Raw genomic sequence first — 20,773 nt, forward strand, 5'->3', positions numbered from 1 at the left:
GTAAGGGATTTGTAGGTTAAGTATTCAAGGATATTTACTCATGTTTAAATATTGTGTTAATTTTGACAAGTATCATAACAAAAATATACTTTTTAACGGTAAGAGACTTGTAGCTCAAGTGTTCAAAAATAATTACTCATATTTAAATATTATGTTAATTTTAACGAGTATCATATTATTTTTAGACTGTAATTTTTCTTCCGAGATAAAGGTTTTAAAGAAATAATCAATGTATAAAATTATAAATACACAAGTTAATTTTTATTTAGTTATATTTTTCCTGACAATATTAGAATAAATTTCAAGTTTAAATATCCTGCTAGTATATTTAAAAGAAAAAAAAGAAGACTCAAAAAAAAGGAGTTGATAAAAAATTGTATAAATACAGAAATCTCCAACTTATTTCCCTCTCAACTCAAACCCTAGCCCCTCTCTGTGACCACTCTGATACTGAATAACCGAGCAATTGAACTCTCCGGTAATCACATCAGACGGCTCTCGTGAGGTCATTGCTAAAACCATCGAATGCGATTATGGCCGGTGGTTCAGATGTGGCTGAACCAGCTAGCTTGTCCTGTGCTAGCTGCGGCAAACCTGCCCAGCTTCAGTATGTAAAATTTCACTTTCAGTTTTTCAATTTCAGCAAGCCTCTCCTTCTATCTGACAATTTCTGTAAAAAAAATTATGATAAATTTATGTACTTTTTCTTTGGTGGGTCGAAGACTCATAGCTATTTGTGTTTGGAGAAAGTGAATATGTTGTTTCAAAACATTTGGAAACCTTTTGGAGCAGAGGGTTCCCATTTCAATTACTAAAACTTCGATCTTTGTGCTACTAATTGTAAAATGCTCGATTCTTAGTTTTACTTAGTTTTGTTAATTAACTTTGACTTTTATTTGCAGGTGTCCCAAATGCGTGCAATTGAAGCTTCCTCGTGAAACGGCCGCTTTCTGGTTTGTAACAATTTCCTTCTTTGTACTAATGCTAAATTCTAGTGTCACTTTCAAGTGTTTAACTTCATTCAGGAGTTTTCACACATTGGCACTTCAGTTTGACAATGTACCTTAGATGTGTTAATAGAAGCTTGAAAGTGATTTATTTGTTTTTCGTGTTGATGAAAGTTTGCATCTCTTAACAGCACTCAGGATTGTTTTAAGGCTTCTTGGAGCTCTCATAAGTCAGTGCATCTAAAGGCCAAGCCGTCCGAACCTGGGACAGGTACTCCAGATAATGAAGGTTGGCTATACTGCTTGAAGAAAGGACAGGCTCGAACACCAAAGCTTCCCTATTTTGATTGGACTGGGTATATTTCTATGTGTTTTTCTCCCTTTTATTTCATATTAATTTTTGTCAGATATTTAAGTTTGATGGTTCTGATGCTTGGACTTATTTGTTTTATATTTGGAAATTTATGTATCATGGTTATGGTGTCAGATAGGCTATTGCTAGCTGATAGCATTGGACAGAACATATTTTTTTTTAACAAATCACAAGTGCTATCAGTTTACTCCTTTTACCTCATTTTGTGTCTTGTACACGCGCATTTGAATTTCTTCATGGAAGTTGCTATGTCTTATGCAGGACACTGAGGCCATATCCTATATCTAGTAAGCGTTTAGTACCTGCTCATATTGATCTACCTGATTGGTCAGCTGATGTAAGTTGTAGTTCAAACGACCAAAATTTGAGTAGATATAGTGCTTCATCTATTGGTGATCTAAATGGAAATGAAGTGCTGCATTTTGTTGCCATTTCTACCTGTCATTATATTGTTGACCTTATTAAAGAAATCTATTGCAGGGAACTCCAAAAGTTGAGCCCAATAGTGATCTGCAGCATATTGTCGAGGTAAGCATTTACTTGAAAACCTCACAAGTCATACATAATGAATCAGACTTTTTCCTTTCTAGGTTTTCCTTTTCCTTTATATTTTATTAATTTTTCTTTCTTTCTAAATGATGAATGATATATTCTTTTTGAAGATCAAGAAACCGGAACAAATTGAGAGAATGCGAGAAACTTGCCTAGTAAGTGCCAGTTAATTCTTTCCTTTTGTTACCCTAAAGTTTTGTTTTAATGAAACAGTGTTAGCTTGCTGCGTCATATATATACTCCTTTTCTTAACTTCCTGCAGGCATCGTTTCACTTCAAACATCTGTTGTATGCCTTTAAACTGAAAAACTTGTTAATGTGTTGCTATACAAGTACTGAATGCTAGACAAAGTTATAATACCAGTTGACTCTTTCAAGGAGGATTTTCTCTGTTTGGTTTTTATTAATCTTGCTCTTACATTCGACTTTATGTTCTTAATTTACTGATATCTTGATGTTCTCGTGATAATTTTTTGCTAGATTGCAAGGAAGGTCTTGGATAAAGCTGCTAGCGTAATCCGACCTGGTATCACAACTGATGAAATTGATCGGGTGGTCCATGAGGCTACTATTGCTGAGGGTATGTCTTTTCATTTTGTTTAGTATTCCAATAATTATGTTTCCTTGTCCATTATTGTAACGGTTTATATCTTATACTCATTAAGACTTTGACCATACCTCATTGACATGGCAATTTTATTTTCCTAATTCAAGTTTTATTTTATTTTTATTTTTTCCCTATTTGTTGCTATTTGTCTCTAATCAGATCAGTTGTATGCTTTGTAGTGGCCATGTTTTGTGTATGCATATTTGCATGTTTTATTGTCCAGAATAGAAAATGGCTGTTGTAATGATGTTTTGGCTTTTAACCACTGCAGGTGGATATCCATCTCCTCTCAATTATCATTTCTTCCCCAAGTCTTGCTGCACGTAGGTACTTTTTTGTGTACATTTTCAACGATCTTTATTCAGATTGTATGGTATTGACTTTGTAATTGCATTTTGCTTTTTATCTTTGTTGCAGGTCAGTCAATGAAGTAATTTGCCATGGGATTCCTGATGCCAGGTATGCATTGTACCTATTCATTTGAGATTTATTTATTTTCTTTAATTTTGGGAGGGAGGGGACTGAAGGGGGGAAAAAGAATATGGATAAACTGTTTCTGTTAGTATATTTAATATACCTTGTCTTAAAACACATTTATTGCTGTATATTGTACTTTGTTTCTCTCTTGTTTTGTTTCTGGTCTGTTCAGTTTTGGGTTTTGAAGTACTGTTATAATAAAATAGCACTTTGTTAACGTTACTGGACTGGCATAGCTAAGTCTTGTTTGGTGTTAGGGGTACATACCGGAGAAACTGCTTTTTAGTATTTGGTTAACCACTAACGCTTTGTTTTGCCTGCATTTGTTTCTTCTTTTTAATTCTACTTCAGAATGGTTTACTATATTTTTTTTTTAAAAGAAAAAGATTATAGTTGTTAAAATCCCTTGGATAGCATTTTTGACTTCTTTTATGTTGCATCTGATTGAAACTTTTGCTCCAGGAAATTAGAGGATGGTGATATCGTTAATGTTGATGTGACCGTGTATTATAAAGGCGTCCATGGTAATAAGTGTTTTACACATTTAAGATGTAGTTCAACTTTGAACAAGTTCTTTTCCTGAACAACGGTTAAACTGCAGGTGATCTAAATGAAACATACTTTGTGGGAAATGTTGATGAAGAGTCTCAACGGCTAGTCCAATCTACTTATGAGTGCTTGGAGAAAGCAATATCTATTGGTATGTGCACCAATAATAGTATAACAATTCTAAGAGACCACTCTACCTCTCGTGTCGTTTTTGTAAATTGTCTTGGGACCCTAAACAAGAATTTGGAACTGACATTAAGAACATGGTTTAATAAAGCTTCTTCTTAATAGTTCTTTAGTGCATCTGTAACCAAGTATTGCATTAACAATCTTGCAATTCAATCGCTTCAAATCTCTTTGTTTGGAAGCAATTAGTCTTGCCTTTTGGGAGGATGTAAAATTTTCATATGTAATGAAAGGTGTTTGAGGAAAATAGTTTATGTTGATATTCATAAAATCTGAAAGTAGTCACCTGAAACACCAGAATTCACTGAGTGTCATTCTTAAAATAAATGGCCAGAAATTGACGAGTGATCTTTGCTTTTGTAAAATTTTCACTTGTTTCCTAGACTTTTCATTTTGAGGGTTTTATTTCCTGGATTTTTCATGGGCCCAAGAATACACAGCTTAAAATCATTGCACATTTTCTCCGCTATCTTATTCATGTATATGTTATAATAATCGTTTTATCCAATATTGATTTTACATTTTCTTTGGTTCCACGGAAGTTGCAAGTAATCATTCTTGAAATATTATGTTTTTGCTTAATTGTATTAGTAAATTTTGTGAAAATATTTTAGTGATACATGGGATTTTGTCACCTGGTGATAACTGAGATGTTGAGAAGTCAGCCTATTTAACCCTGATTTGGACAGTGCACTATAATAATTTCAATTGTTTGCGGATTAAATGTATAAAAGGAAAAGATTATTCCTGATTGTTTTTTGTTGTCGTGTGCAGTAAAACCTGGAATGCGATTTCGTGAAGTCGGTGAAGTCATTAATCGCCATGCGACAATGTCGGGATTCTCTGTGGTAATTTGTAACTTTGAGCTTGGAATTGTGCTGCATATTTTATTTTAAGATATGGCATGCAGATTATAGTAATTTTGTATTGTACCAACAGGTGAAATCATATTGCGGTCATGGTATTGGGGAGCTTTTTCATTGTGCACCAAATATTCCCCATTATGCAAGTATGTTCGATAAGGAAGCTTCTGTATATATATATGAATCATACATTTTCTTGCTTGCACCTTTAATGTTTTTTGCCTTAACCAAGCAGGAAATAAAGCCGTTGGTGTGATGAAAGCTGGACAGACTTTTACAATTGAACCTATGATCAATGCAGGTATTTTGAAAGTTTGTTTTATGAGCATATGGGTGATAGGTTTCTTCATTTGCTAGCTACATATTAACAAACAAAATAAAATATGTAGGGGTTTGGCGTGATCGGATGTGGCCCGATGGATGGACTGTTGTTACAGCAGATGGCAAGCGCAGTGCTCAGTTTGAGCACACACTTCTGGTAACTGTGCAGTTTATGTTTCATGCGTAATATGTTTTCAACTTATATAACTGTCACTGCTCCATCATTATTAGAAGACCTTTTTCTTTATTATTTTCTTATGTGCATATAGTATTGAAATTCTTTGGAATGATCCGTATTTCAATTTATCATAAAAACCATTTGTGAGACTTGTTCTGGGTTTAAAGGCAGCTCAAGTATTTGTATTCGCTGTAGCATAGCATTATAACTTCCAAGTGGTGTGGATATGATAAGTTTGATAGATAATACGAATTAGGAAGGAAGATTTGCAGGTTGGACTCAATTGGAGCAGCAGAACAAGTAGCTTAGTAGTTGTCTTGAATTGAATCTGCCATAATTAATCTATCCACATCGGATTGCAATGCCACCCATTGACAAATACAGCACTGAAATTTAGTAGGCGAGCTCCTTAGGAACACGGGGATAGTTATTGAATATTGGTGTCGAAGGGATGTTTATCCGAGTTTAATTCCTGGTTAATTATGTCTGTGCTGAATGCATATATGTATACATCTCTAATTTCATTGTTATTTCTTCCTACATATGTGTAGGTGACAGAGACAGGAGTTGAGGTTCTTACAGCTCGGTTGCCTTCTTCACCCAAAGTGTTCCCTTGGTTAAATGCTTAATGTTTGGCTGCCTCTTGTCTTATTGAAAGTAGCAAAGAGACATAAGGGTGCCATTCATGGTAATCTACTAATCATACATCGGTAGTAACAGAAGAAAATAAAAACTTGTGATAAATGTTACTTCTTCCATTGCCGCTTATGTTGGGTGAGGATATCATGTTTGTAACTTATTGGGTAATGGTTAGTCGATTTTGAGGTTTGGTTAAAGAGTTCTTATTTGTTTTCCAAGTTAGAAGAGCTATATGAATCATTATTAAACTATCATCGTTGTAATAGAATCGGATGTGTACCGACGTGTTCGATGTTCAAACAGCTTTGAGTTTCTACAGATTTCTTTAACTCAATGAGATCATTGAGTTCTATTAGCATAAATTGGAAAGAGTGTATTCTCTTAGACGAAACATTACGTGTTAAGCACGCATGTGATATAAAAGGCTTACAATATAGAAATTTTTTATTTTTTGAGCTATCAATCCAAAGGGAAGAATTAGGGTTGACCCTAATTACGAATTATGTGATATGAGACCATTAAACTTAATTCAGAAAATAAGGTAAGTGTTTTATTTAGCATACGTGATCTAGGAATGAGATATGAGATCATTAAACTTAAAAAACTTTGAGTGTTTAATGTGTCTCACCAAACTTAAAATTCTACTTTTGCCCCTATTACTTCATTGATAGAGCCAAAAGCTATGTTGCACGGACACGAGTACGGGGACACGGGTACGGGGACACGGTGATATGGAAAATCTCAAAAAATTATGATACAGGTATGGCTAGGACACAACAATTAAAATAATAATTTATTCTCAATACTTTAATGTTACATAATTCCATAAAACAAAACAAATAATTGATGTTCATTATCCATACATAATAATTAATAGACCACAAAATAAAACATAAATGATCTAACTCTTAATCTTCTTCAAGCATTTATGTCTTCATTGTTGTTATTATTTATTGTGTTTCTCTTTAAAAAAAACAGAAGAAAGAATTGTCACCTCACCACCAAGTCCAACTCTTCCACTGCTGTGGGAGATAAGAAAAGAAAATAGAGAACATAAATAAATGCATTTGAAAATAGAGAAAAAAAAATTTGCAAAGAGACTTACCTTGTGCAAAACCAGGAGAAGGGGAGGAGAAGAGCTGTGATGGAGGAAATGAACTTTGGCAGCAGAAAAAGTGAGATTTAGGTTTAAAAAAGTCTTTTTTCACTTTTAGCCCCTATTTTTAAAAATATTTCAAATCAGTCCACCAAAGTTTCAAAAATCCGTTTAGACCCCAGATTTTATTTTGAAAATTTCAAACTGGTCCCTACCGTGTCTTGACCGTGTTAGAGCTGTGTCTTAACCGTGTCGGAGCCATGTATTGACCGTTTCCTAACCGTTGACCATGTCCAATGCGTGTCGGAGGCGTGTCGGAGCCATGTCGCCGTGTCAGCGTGTCCGACACTCCGACACTCTAGCAGTTTGGAGTATCCGTGCAACATAGGCCAAAAGGAGAACAAAAGTATCTGCCTCGCACTTTTTTTTTCTTCTTCTTCTAATTCGTACTTTAAAACACTTTGTGCTTTGCCTAACAAAAGTATCTATTGTCCAACATTTTTCTTTGAATTCCCATTTCTAAGACTTTTCTTTTTCTGTATTAATAACCAATTATCTAGGACAAGGGTAAATTATGAGAGTAAATTAAGAAGGTAAATCAAGAAACACACAACAAAAAGGAGGAAATATATAGTAAAAGAACCTGAATTACATAAAGGATTGCATAATAAACAACCAAAATACAATCTGGGCTAAATTAATTGAGATCTTCAAGATAGACGAAAAAGCCTCCTTGGTCTTGGTGGCACATTGAAGCCGGAGTTGAGGTTTGTTGTTGTAAATAGGAGTGATCAAAGAATCAAACACTGTACTCTTGCAAACAAGACACTCCCTTTGACTCAACAAACTGTACAAACAAGGCCAGCAATATAAATGCCCACAACAGGTCACAACTGGCTCTCTTGCCATTTTCATGCACATGTTGCAGTCAAAATATGATGCAGATCTTGGTGGGGACGACAATGGCTTTGTCAAATAGCCCTCATCATAATCATCATCTTGATCATGATCTTGATGAAGGGTTGGATTTGAACCATCCAGAGAGAGTATAATTATCACTTTCGGGGCTGTCAAACTCATGTTGATCAATTTCATCTTGCACAAGCAGTGAGCAAACTCTGTCATCGTCATCCTCATCACCATCACCATCATAATCCTCCTCATCATCATCGTCATAATAATCATCATCGTAATCATGATTATCCATATGTTCGTACCATTGGTGTGCTGGTTTTGTGACGTGGAAAATCTCATGTGGCAACATGAAATGCATGGGTGGCTTAAGTTGTGTTCTACTTCTGTTTTTGGAAGCCATACGAATACAGAAACAAAGCAACGCAAAAAATTGAACAATTAAGAAGCCTTTGAAAAACGAACTCAACAACAAGAGAAATAGAAGCTATAACATGTGGTTTCCATTCTAAAGAGACCTATGTATATATAGGGGAGAGACTTCAGAATTTAAACCTAATTCGACTAGTTTTAGGAGTAGAACAAAGAAGAAGAAAAGAAAAGGAAAAGAAGAAAAATAGAAACCTAATCCTATTAAGTTTCCCAATCTAACTTGATGAGTGACAACCTTGTGGGAGGAAGAGAAATAAAATAAAACAAATGGACACTAGTTTCTTAGAAGAATGGGCTCTTTCATTATAATTCAGCACGTACACCACACAAATAACAATGATAAAGGACTTACTTAAAGACTTCTCTTATCATAACTGATTAACCCACTCTTATATCTTAGACTCTTCATCAACCCACTAACTCATAAAACTGACAATTTATTCAATTGATTAATACATGAACTTATTGAATCATAGAATAAGAAAAGACTCAACATATTGAAACTTCTTGAATGCAATAATGATGCATATTTGGTTTAATTCTTCAACAATGCCTCCCGTAAACCAAACTTGCTTCTAACTCCCAATCTTGCAACATCTCTTTTGTAAATTTGTCCACCAAGAGGTTTTGTAAACACATCAGCCATTTGTTCATTTGTCTTGCAATACTCCACATGAATAACACCTTCATTGACAAGCTCCCTCAGAAAATGATAAGGAATTTGAAACTGAAATTGCTTACTTATTATCACAAAACAAACTTGTGGGACCTTTTTGCTCGTGCTTAAGACTTTCCAAAATTCCTCGTAACCACAGAATTTGACATCCTGCATAAGAAGCAGCAATTTATTCTGCTTCCGTTGTAGAGAGAGTCACAATAGGTTGCTTCGTAGAACTCCAAGAAAAAATACCACTTCCATGATTAAAAACGTAACCAAAAGTACTTTTGCAATCATCAACACTTCCTGCCAAGTCACTATCAGTGTAACCAACAAAATTGATAGGAATATTTGCTTCATAGAAAATACCATAATCAACGGTCCCTTTAACATATCGCAAAATTCTCTTTGCAGCCTCCCAATGATTGGAATATGGCTTTTCCATAAATCTGCTCATCAAACTTACTGAAAACATTATGTCTGGCCTTGTGGCAGTTAAATACATCATATTTCCAACCAAACTTTGAAACATTGTAGAGTTCGCAAGTTTTCCTTCACCATCTTTGCTCAATTTTAAGCCTGTAACACATGGAGTTGAGACTGGATTTGCATTCCCCATTCGAAACTTCTTCAAAATTTCCTTCACATAACTCTCTTGCGAAATGAAAATTCCTTTTTTAGACTAGTGAACTTCTATACCAAGAAAATGATCTAGTTCTCCTAAATCTATCATCTCAAATTCTGTCATCATGGAGAGCTTGAACTCATTCAACATATCAAGATTATTTCTGGTAAAAATCAGATCATCAACATAAAGACTTACAATCATGAATTTTCCTTGCGAATTGTTTTTAATATAGAGAGTATGCTCATACGGACATTTCTGAAAACCATTCTTCTCAAAATATGAATTGATGCGGCTATACCAAGCTCTAGGTGACTACTTAAGACCATATAAGGCCTTTCTCAACTTGAAAACTTTCTTCTCTTCTCCTCTCTTTACATATCCAGGTGGTTGCTCTAAGTAAACTTCTTCATTAAGAACACCATTCAAAAATGCAGACTTCACATCCATTTGAAATGAAACATCTTCCAATTATTTTGCGCTGCAAGAGAAATGATTAAACAAACGGTGTCAAGCCTAGAAACAGGAGCAAATACCTTAGTATAATCTCCTCCTTCTTTTTGTTTGTTCCTTTCGCCACAAGCCTCGCTTTGTATTTATTTATGGACCCATCTGGATTCATCTTTGTTTTGTACACCCATTTCACACCAATAGGATCCTTGTGCTGTGGTAAATCTGTGAGCTCCCATGTATCATTTTTTTCAATGGCTTTTATTTCTTCATCCATGGCTATCTTCCATTTTTCTTCTTTGGATGCATCATCAAAAGAAATTGGGTCTTCTCCTGCAAAGAAAGCAAAATTTACAGCTTCATTAAGCAAATCTACATGCCGAGCAGATTCATAAATTTCTTCTAAACTTCTCATCTTTATCTGAGTTTGGGAAGGGCCTTCACTGCCATTTGTTGCTGATCTTGGAGAACTTTGGGTAGAATCATTGGTGGAGTGACAATAATCATCACTATCATCTTGAAGAGTTGATGCTGCACCATGATTATAAAAATCAGAGTATTCATCAAATTGAACATCTCGACTCACCAAGAATTTCTTTGTCTTTGGATTGTACAGCTTGTAGGCCTTGCTTCTTTCACTATATCCAATAAAAATGCATTTATCTGACTTGTCATCATGCTTATTCCTTATTGCATCTGGAACATGAGTATAGGCAACACTTCCAAAAATTCTCAAATGATAAACACTTGGTTTCGTTCCATACCATGCCTCATAAGGTGTGCAATCATTCAAAGCTTTTGTTGGTGATCGATTGATCAAATAAACTGCATATGCCACGACTTCAGCCCACATTCCTTTCTGCAAATTTTTCTTCTTCAGCATGCTTCTTACCATATCCATGATAGTTCGGTTTTTCCTTTCGCTCACACCATTTTATTGTGGTGTGTAACGAGTTGTCAACTGATGCATTATTCCATGATTTCTGCAATATTTTTCAAACTCATTGGAGAGATATCCTCCTCCATGGTCAGTCCTCAAAGTTTTAATTGGAAAACCCACAAATTTCTCAACCTCAGCTTTGAAATCTTTGAAAGCTTGAAATGCCTCAGATTTTTCTTTAAGGAAATAAACCCAAACTTTTCTTGAGAAATCATTAATAAATGAGATAAAATACTTGTTACCTCCATGAGATGTTACTGACATTGGACCACATAAATTAGAATGAACAAGTTCCAGCGGCTTCTTTGCTCGCCATTAGAAATGTGCAGGGAATGAATTCCTATGCTGCTTGCCTAGTTGGCATTCTTCACAAACATCATCTATATGATCAATTTGAGGCAGCCCATCTACCATCTCTTTACTTGACAACAACTTCAGACTTGCATAGTTCAGATGCCCATATCTATCATGCCAAAGCTTGGAAATTCCTTTCTCAATACCTACAAAACAAGACAAATTTGTTGTCCGAAGTCTGAGGGGAAACAAATTATTTGCAGCAACACCTATCTTTGCAACAATCTGATTTTTCTTTGACAAAAAACAGGTGTTGTTATGCAAGTTAATATCATATTCTTTCTTCAAAAGGTGACCTATACTTAGCAAATTACTCTTTAAACCAGGAACATAATAAACTTTAGCCATCTTCTCAATTTTTCTAGATTTGGATTTAAAAGAGACTTCACCTACTCCCCTAATTTTATAGGCTCTAGCATCACCAATTGTTACTTGTCCATGATCAATTTCAGAGAGAGATGAAAAAAGGTTTTTGTTACCAGTCATATGCTTGCTAGCTCCACTGTCTAGATACCACACATCATCCATACTATCTCCATGACATGCGAGCAATAAAGTTTCTTTGGAGTCTCCATCTCCAACCTTGCTTTCATGCATAAACCCAGCTGCCCCATTTTGTTTTTCATCTTCTTGCTTGAATCAACACTCTCTCATTACGTGCCCAGGCCTGTCACAATAATAACACTTGAAATAACCAAGTCCTCTTCCCCTATATGATGATGAAGAACTGGAATTTTTCTCACCATCACTTGAATTGTTTGATGAGCCTCTTCCACTTTGAAAATTAGAATTTCTTCCTCTTCCTCTTCCGCCTCTACCACCTCGACTGCGGCCTCGACCGCGACCGTAGCTTTGACTAGAACCAGTAGCTTGATTTCTATTGCCTCCCGTAGTTGTAACTTGAGTCTTTAGAGCTTGATCCGATTGTGTGGGAGGAGGATTCCTCAAATTTATTTTGATTTCATGGGCCTCCAATTTTCCTTGCAAATCTTCTATGGAAAGAGCAGAAATATCATTTGACTCTTCAATGGCAGCCACAACATAATCAAATTTCGGTGGTAAACTACGAAGGACTTTTTCAACAATTCTTGCATCTTCCAAAATCTCTCCATTTGACGATATTAGATTAACAATTGTTGTAACCTTTGTGAAATACTTTTCAATGCTTTCACTTTCTTGCATCTCCAACTTCTCAAATTCTCTCCTCAAATTTTGGAGTCGAACCTTCTTCACACTTTGTTCGCCTTGATAGGTCATCTGAATTTTTTCCCATGCTTCCTTTGCATTTGTAGCTTTGGAAATTCTCTCATACACCGACATCTCAATTGTTTGATAGATGTGGAAAAGGGCCTTACTATCCTTCTTTCAATTTTCCTTCAATGCATTTCTTTGTGCTTGAGTGAGTGTAAGTTCATTTTCAGGCTCCTCATAGCCGTCTTCAACCATATTCCACAATTCCATGGATTTTAACAACACCTTCACATTGTTGCTCCAATAGTCATAGTTGTCGCCGTTGAATCGAGGAATAAGTGAAGCCAAATTGTGCCCGTTGCTTGAGTTTGCATTTGCCATATTGAAAGTGTTTCAACTAGGCTCTGATGCCAATTTGTGGGAGTAAGAGAAATAAAATAAAACAAATGGACACTAGTTTCTTATAGAAGAATAGGCTCTTCCATTATAATTCAGCACACCACACAAATAACAATGATAAAGGACCTATTTAAAGACTTCTCCTATCATAACTGATTAACCCACTCTTATATCTTAGACTCTTCACCAACCCACTAACTCATAAAACTGGCAATTTATTCAATTCATTAATACATGAACTTATTGAATCATAGAATAAGAAAAGCCTCAACATATTGAAACTTCTTGAATGCAATAATTATACATATTTGGTTTAATTCTCCAATAAACCTCATTTCCTTGTAAAATTAGGACTTTGTTGCTTTGTATAAATACCTCATTGTGGTATCGATAAAAAAAAAAATATTTAATAAAAAAATAAAAAAATAAAAAAAATAAAACCTCTTTGTGGAGAAGGTTAAAACAACATACAGAAGTTGCCATAAACAAACACTCAGGGGGGACATAAAATTGTTGAATAAGAATGGGGAAGAGAAAGTCGTCGAGGGCAAAGCCTGTTGCTAAGAAGCGAATGGAGAAGCTTGACACAGCATTCTGTTGCCCCTTCTGCAACCACGGGAGCAGCGTTGAATGCGACACTGACATGAAGAACATGATTGGGGAGGCTCTCTGCAGCGTTTGCCAAGAGAGTTTCAGCACAACCATCACACCTTTGACCCATAGACGTGTACAGTGAATGGATAGACGAATGTGAGCGGGTCAACACCATTGTTGTTGCTGAAGATCATGATGATCGTGCTTAGGAAGCAAATGGGGTTTATTATTATTATTATATATATGTATATAAATTCATAATTAAATCTCCAAATTCTTTAGTGGTCTGTCTGTAAAACTCCATCCATATCTTTAACTCGTTGTTCCCATTATAAATTTATAATTTTGTCTCCACCAGTGTCTTTTAAAATTTGTATAAAATTTAAAAATACATGAAGGATGGGCTGAACAATTTCGTCACATGGAATGGGTTGAGTAGTACGTAAGTTAACTGACCCTTCAATGGTTGCAATGGACCCTTTTTTGTTCATAATTAACTTAATTCCGTCATATGGAATGGGTTGAGTAGTATACAAGTGTCTTAATAAGTCCTTGTCTTGCCCTTGGTGCATTTGAACTTTTGATAGCTGTAGCACGGAACAAATACAGACTTGTACATTTGCCTTTCCTCCATACACTACTATAGGAGAGGAGCCTGGTAAGTAAGATGGCAATGAATCATTTTGATCATGACGCGCTTATTAATGGTCAGAGTAGTAATATTATTGTCGTGCATATTTGCCTTCACCATTCCCACAGCCATCACGTTGGTTCAGATGCAATTTCCAGACGAACATCTCTTTCACAAACACCCTATAACCATGACGGTGATTCTGTGTAGCGTCAGAGGTGGCCCTGGCCCAAGGCGACCAGCAGGGACAGATCCAGGAATTCAAAATGGCATGGGCTGAATTTACCTTACAATAAAACTCGACGGCACGAGTGAATTTAATTAATAACAAAAAATAATACACCTAGTCAGGGGGGGACATAATGAGCCGTACCCCTCAAAATGCATATAGTACATAAGATAGAAACTAGTAAACAAAGGCAACAATAAATAATATGCAATGCAAACACAAAATAAAACTATTGAAGTTGCACCCTCCGAGACTTCAAAGAGTTAAAATCACTAATTAGTGATTCATTATCAATACTATCAACAAATTCTTTTTCAATGTGAAGTAATATACAATCAGCAAGAAACTCATCCTCGATCTTGTTCCGAAGTCGATTTTTGATAAGTCTCATAGATGAAAATGCACGTTCTGTTGTTGTTGTAGAAATAGGAAGAGTTAACATCAAACGAATCAATCTATCAACCAAATGGTAGGTGTGTGCTAACCCTGTATCAAGTAAACACTTCAGCAATTCAGGAATGGAATCAAGATTCTTGAAGGCTGGAAGACGGTCCATATCAATCTTATAAAATCCCAATTGTTGATTTAAAGCCTGCAACTCAGTTGTAGTAAAATCTTCAGGATAAAACTTCTCAGCAAGATTACATAAATCATCAATGCTAAATCGCTTGAAAGAATTACGAGGATCCAATCTGAGGTCAGATAAAAAGTCCCACTGTTTGCTCCGGAAATCTAGTATTTAACTCCACCAACTGAAAATCTATTACATCATTAAATACATCAATGCGATAATAATGCTCAAATGTAATAGAATCCTTTTGTTGACAAGAACGACCTCTACCCATTTTATGACGAGCACTAATATCAGGTACACAAATGTCATGTTGTTCACAAAATGATAACACACACTTGATAAAATCATCCTAACCATCATTTCTCAACTCATCTAGCTTCATTTTTGTACTTGAAACAAGATTTAAAGCACTTACAATGTCTTGAGATTTGCTTTGAAGTGCTTGACAAAGAAAATCTGTAAATCCCATAGTTTTGTTCAGCTGTTTCTTAATGATTTTGTTTATTGCTTCAACTTGGCCATTTGACTTGGGATGAGCTGGCGAAGTGAAGAAAGATCGATCTTGAGGCGAGTGCGAACGCCTAAAGAGTTCCGAGTCAAACTGTCTGCCATTATCGGTGATGATTGCATAGGGGATACCGAATTGGCAGCAAATGTGAGTCCAGATGAAGTCTTCCATCTTAGCTGCTGTTATGGTTGCCGAGCTTCGGCCTCCACCTATTTGGTGAAATAGTCCACAGCAACCACGACATACTTGATCGCCTTTGCCTTGCGGCATTGCACCGATCAAGTCCGGCCCCATTAGGCGAAGGCCATGGGCTTACGATGGGCGTTAAAGGCTCAACGGGGATGTGGGGTATGTTGCCAAAGCATTGGCATTCATCGCACTTCTTTACTAGTGTGTTTGCGTCCTGGTGCATAGTCGGCCAATAATACCCTTGTTGAAAGGCCTTATGTACGAGCGATCGGGACCTGAATGGTCGCCACATACGGCCCGTGAATTTCCGAAGGACGTAGTCCTTTTTCGGTGATGCACTTGAAAAGACGAGTATAGCCGCGCTTGTAAAGGACGTCGTTGATAAGCGTATCTTGCCGACCAGACCGCAACTTCCGTGCATGGGATTTGTCGGTGGGTAGCATACCGTTCGTTAAGAAAGCGTAGATGGGAGACATCCATGTATTTTTATACCGTGCGGTACATACCTCGAAGTTTTCGTGCTAGCTTGAGATAGGATCTCTCGCACCTTTTCGCCTACCTTGTCATTGATCGTCGAAGCTAGTCGTGCGGCGCGCCGCATGATGCTTTCCATCTTGGGACGGCGAATCTCGTAGGCCTGGAATTTTTGTAAGAGTTGGTGTGTTGCCGATAGGTCGGTGACATGAGGCGTCCTTGGCTACGGTTCGCCGTTATTTGATTCACAATGAGCTGAAAGTCACTGTGGATGCCTTGACATGTTTTGCTCTCATGATTTTAGCTAGCCGAAGGCCGGCCAAAAGGGCTTCGTTTTGCCTCGTTGTTGGAGGTTACGTTGAATCGGAGGGCATATTCAATCTTGGCCCCATCTGGAGTAGTTAACACTGCACCAGCTCCACAACCTTGTTGATTTGCCGAACCGTCGACATGCAGAATCCTATGGGAACGGAAAGGTTGAAGCGTTCGGTGTTCGCTTGCTCGGTTCCCAAAGACATCGTCAATCGGTTGGTTCGGTGCTACCGAAGGTGTAAGCTCGAGATGAAGTCAGCGATGACATGTCCTTTCTCCGTGGGTTTTGGCTTGAATCTGTATGTCAAACTCTCCTAACTCAATTGCCCATTTGATCAATCGCCTAACGCTGGTTTCTGCAGACCGCCAAAGCGGTTGGTTGGTTAGCACTGTAATTTTGTGTGCTTTGAAGTATGGGCGAAGTCTTGAGACTACGAGGGCTAAAGCTAGCTGTTCCAAGGGAGGGTACCGAATCTATGCATTCTGCAAAGGCCTTATTGACGTAGAAGATCGGTAGTTCGCTTTCCCGACTTCGTATCAACACCAAGTCGACGACAAAGTCTTGGATACCTAGAGATAAAGGAATAGTACTTCTCCGAAAGTGGCTTTCACAATAATGGTGCTCTACCCATATAGTTCTTCAAGTATTGAAATGCTTGGTTGCATTCGGCCCACGCGATATCGCTGTTTGGCCCCCTTTAAGGCTTGAAGAATGGCACGACTTATCGGTAGCCTTGGAGATGAAAAGTGTTAAGGCGGCGACACGTCGATGGGCTCAATGTCCTTCGTCCTCGACTTCTCCATGTCAATTATGGCCTTGATTTTTTCGGATTACTCGATCCTCTCTCGATCATGAATCAGAAACTTACTCGAGGACACGAGGCGCACTTCGCTTGGTTTGGTCTCATGCGGTAGTCCTTTAGTATACCGAACATGAGGCCAAGTTGTCTAGATGCTCCCCTGCCGTTCGCTTTTCACCAACATATCGCCAACGATACCTCCATGATGTTGCCGATATGTTTAGCAAAAATTCGGTTGACAAGCCTTTGGTACGTTACTTCCGCGTTCTTCAATAAGACACACAAAATTCACGTACTATAAAAATAATTCTCACATATTATTGAACAGGAATAACTTATGCTATAAAAATTACATAAAAATATCATAATGGAAGATTAATATCTACTTTGGATATATTGAAACTATCAACTTAATATTTATAAGGTACAAACTAAAGCAACTAGAGGTCCTTTTTTAATTAAATAGTATAGACGGTCAGCTACACTTATTATTGACACGTGGCACCTAATCGATAGAGGGTGTTCTTTTGAAAAAAATAGTAGAGCCGGACAGCTATACTCCGTGTTTTTATTTTTATTTTTAAAATAGACGTGTATTTACATGTGGCGCCTAATTGAAGGGGGTTCCTTTGTTTTTATATTTAAAAATAGTATAGCCGTGGCTATACGATTTTACACATGGGCGCCTAAGCGCTGTGCAGCTGCTAGTTCTTTTTATTTAGTAAATAGTATAGCGGGCCGCACTGGTTTTTTTATAAATTGTCTTTAATAAATAGTATAGACTAGCGACTATAGTCTTTTACATACATATACATACATACATACATACATACGTACATACATATATATATAAGTATTTTTCAATAATACATTCGTGTTCTATACACGTCTTACGTTTTTAAAAAAACAAACATACAATAGTCGTATTGTACATGTATGTACGTATTTCTAATGTTTTATTCACGTATTTTTTACAAAATTTTCAATAACACACAAAAATTCACGTATTATTCTATTCAGTTTAGATCATAAGCACTATCACAATTATAAAAACCTTCAAATTTCCTTTTATTTCACAGATTGAAAGGTGTTGGTCAGGATGTCAAATTGATGATGCATTTTGTCCTTCAATCTCACAAAGAAGACAAAGGCTTAGTAAATAATTATAAATATATATTATTTTTTTTAAAGAAAGGTTTCTCAGAATGGTTACTTTATAGTTAATTTCGTATAGTAGCAACGGTGAAAATTTCCAATTCAGAAAAAGAAGTTCACATGAAAATTTCCCATGGGAAATGATAATGCAAAAGTAACTACCAGACTGTGATCCTACTGTAGTCCGCAATTCTTTGTTGAAGTTGGCCCCACCATCCAGCCTAGCATTAGCTTGTGACTGCATAGCTCCATTCATGACCATACTATCACAATGATCCACCAAAGATGATGCCGGAGCACTTTCACTTGACGATGAACTGTTCCCCACTCCACGCCACCAGGGTTGGGCATAGATAGCTGATTCCAGCACAGTTGGGCAGCGTGTTCTATATGTGGATCTTCATCTTTAGATTTTAGCTGGCATCATTCACCACTTTCTCCTAGAAAAATATAACCATGAGTTTTAACATAAAACAAAAGTAAGGAAGATGAGGAAAGAAACCAAAACCAACTACTGATCAATAGTCATTGCATAGAAGCAAATGACAGAAAAACACTACGATATATAAATCTGCTTAGTTGCATCCGAGCTTTGCGAATCCGCTGGCATCGATCCTCCGATTGCTTCTCCATGGACCGGAAAACGCCTTCTCCACGGGCAATCATGACGCCAGGACGTGCCATGGTCGTCATCAATTGCTTATCCGCCAGAAAACATCTTCTCCGTCATCGATTGCTTCTCCGCCGGAAAACGACGAAAGACACCTTCTCCGTTGTCGATCCTCCTATTGCTTCTCAGCAGGAAAAGGCCTTTCTCTGGCGCTTTGCAGTGACCTTCTTAGCCATGGTTGTCATTGGTGGTGGTTGCAACCTCGTGGTCTCCGTTTTGGGATTGAATCCAAAGCTAGGGCGTCACCTGGCTCCCATATAAAATACAAAGTGTAAAAATGTTATTTCAAATACAAATTAAACAAGCTTAAAGAGCACATGGGTAGGGCCATTGGCTTTTAACAAAATAAAATTTAAAACTCATCCACCATATCCAAAACAAAAATAGATAAGGTATCATATGCTAATTACTAAAGTTTTTTGTCACTATACACTAATTTTTCTTATTTAATATACCTTTGTCTTAAAACACATTTTATTGATGTACATTTGTGACATTGCAGTTTTGTTCTCTCTCATTTTGACATCTTTTATGTTGCATCTGAATGAAACTTTTGCTCCAATAAATTAGAGAATGGTGATTAGGAGAGTAAACTAAGAGGGTAAATCAAGAAACACACACATTTGTATCAAATAATAAAAAATAAAAAAATTAAACATACAAAACAAAAGGAACTACGATTTCTTCAGAATTTAAACCAAATACGATTAGGATTAGGATTAGGATAAGGGCTGGGATTTCTTGGTTTACAAGTTTCCAAATCCAACTGACAAGTGACAGCCTTTTTTAAGAAGAAAAATAGAAACCCATATGTAGTAGGGTTTTCTTGGTTCGTAAGTTTCCAAATCCAACTTGATGAGTTTCTTTAAAAAAAAAATTATTTCCGTTCATATTACGTAATACTGTTATTTATCCAATCAATTGTTGAGTTGGGCCAACCGTGGAATTATTTAAAGAATAATTAGTATTAAGGGTAGTGCCCAAGAAACAAAAATAAAAAAGTAAATTTAAGTTTTAGCCATAAAAAAACTTTCACTTTTGGAAAAGCCAAAGCTTTTTCAAAAAAGACAGAAAAACCTCTCAACTGAGAAGAACACAGCATACAGAAGTTGCCATATTTTCATATTTTAGCATATCTCACTCGGGACAGAGATTTGTTGAAGTTCAATGGGGAAGAGAAAGTCGAGGGCCAAGCCTGTTGCTAAGAAGCGAATGGACAAGCTTGACACTGTATTCTGTTGCCCCTTCTGCAACCACGGGAGCAGCGTCGAATGCGACATTGACATGAAGAACATGATTGGGGAGGCTCTCTGCAGCATTTGCCAAGAGAGTTATAGCACAGCCATCACAGCTTTGACTGAACCTATAGACGTCTACAGTGAATGGATAGACGAATGTGAGCAGGTCAACACCGTCATTGCTGATGATCAATGATCATGATGATGGTGCTTGCTTAGGAAGCAGATACTAGGGGATGTTTTTAAATTTTTTGTGAAGCGATAGAGAGATTAGCAGATGGCGGTGTTCAAGTTGAGTCTTGTTCTTGTAAAGGAAGAGAGAGGGTTGGAATGTTAGGTGTCTTTTAAAATTCGTAAAATTTGTATCAATTTTTAATAAATAAATCTGAGGATTGATTGCGAGTTTGTGATTGAAGTGTGCAAACACATAATTAAATGAAGATAGAGGAAATACAAAACTTAATTAAAATTTATTTTCAATAAATAGTGATTTAAAGAGAAACAATTAATTTGTTCAATCTCTGATTTGAGCTCGTGTATCATTTGGTAAAAAAATTCACACAAAAAAACTTCCGACAAAAATCTCTAATTTGGCTCAGTTATTTCATCTCAGTGCATCTATTTACAAAGCACTCTTACCAAACACTTAT

The 20,773-nt window shown here is 36.6% G+C and overlaps 1 protein-coding gene, 1 long non-coding RNA gene and 2 pseudogenes across 2 annotated transcripts; 3 read left to right on the forward strand and 1 right to left on the reverse strand.

Moving 5' to 3' along the window:
* The first annotated feature begins 405 nt into the window (after positions 1-405).
* Positions 406-6,054, forward strand: MAP1A (methionine aminopeptidase 1A). Its single transcript, XM_008234385.2, has 16 exons — positions 406-607; positions 903-953; positions 1,139-1,303; positions 1,582-1,657; positions 1,801-1,848; positions 1,983-2,027; positions 2,353-2,452; positions 2,751-2,802; positions 2,897-2,938; positions 3,419-3,480; positions 3,558-3,656; positions 4,466-4,539; positions 4,631-4,700; positions 4,790-4,855; positions 4,944-5,032; positions 5,605-6,054. Exons 1-16 carry the CDS (start codon positions 534-536, stop codon positions 5,680-5,682), a joined length of 1,191 nt encoding a protein of 396 aa, XP_008232607.2. The 5' UTR covers positions 406-533; the 3' UTR covers positions 5,683-6,054.
* A 7,198-nt stretch (positions 6,055-13,252) lies between these two features.
* Positions 13,253-13,552, forward strand: LOC148917226 (transcription elongation factor 1 homolog pseudogene; annotated as a pseudogene).
* A 4,641-nt stretch (positions 13,553-18,193) lies between these two features.
* Positions 18,194-19,322, reverse strand: LOC148917227 (uncharacterized). Its single transcript, XR_016127245.1, has 2 exons — positions 18,776-19,322; positions 18,194-18,655 (listed from the first exon to the last, which is right to left on the reverse strand). It is a non-coding gene; the product is annotated as an uncharacterized LOC148917227 (long non-coding RNA).
* A 655-nt stretch (positions 19,323-19,977) lies between these two features.
* On the forward strand, positions 19,978-20,393 carry LOC148917228 (transcription elongation factor 1 homolog pseudogene; annotated as a pseudogene).
* Positions 20,394-20,773: the final 380 nt, after the last annotated feature.

The sequence above is a fragment of the Prunus mume genome, linkage group LG5, assembly GCF_029339155.1.
Source record: "Prunus mume cultivar Tortuosa linkage group LG5, ASM2933915v1, whole genome shotgun sequence".
In the NCBI taxonomy this organism is placed as follows: Eukaryota; Viridiplantae; Streptophyta; class Magnoliopsida; order Rosales; family Rosaceae; genus Prunus; species Prunus mume.

What these genes read in the sequence shown, in the direction of transcription:
- MAP1A (XM_008234385.2), top strand. Translation starts at nt 534, where the DNA reads ATGGCCGGTGGTTCAGATGTGGCTGAACCAGCTAGCTTGTCCTGTGCT. An exon ending in TACCTGATTGGTCAGCTGAT is followed by an intron (nt 1,658 to 1,800) that starts GTAAGTTGTAGT and finishes AATCTATTGCAG; the next exon opens with GGAACTCCAAAAGTTGAGCC. An exon ending in GTATTATAAAGGCGTCCATG is followed by an intron (nt 3,481 to 3,557) that starts GTAATAAGTGTT and finishes GTTAAACTGCAG; the next exon opens with GTGATCTAAATGAAACATAC.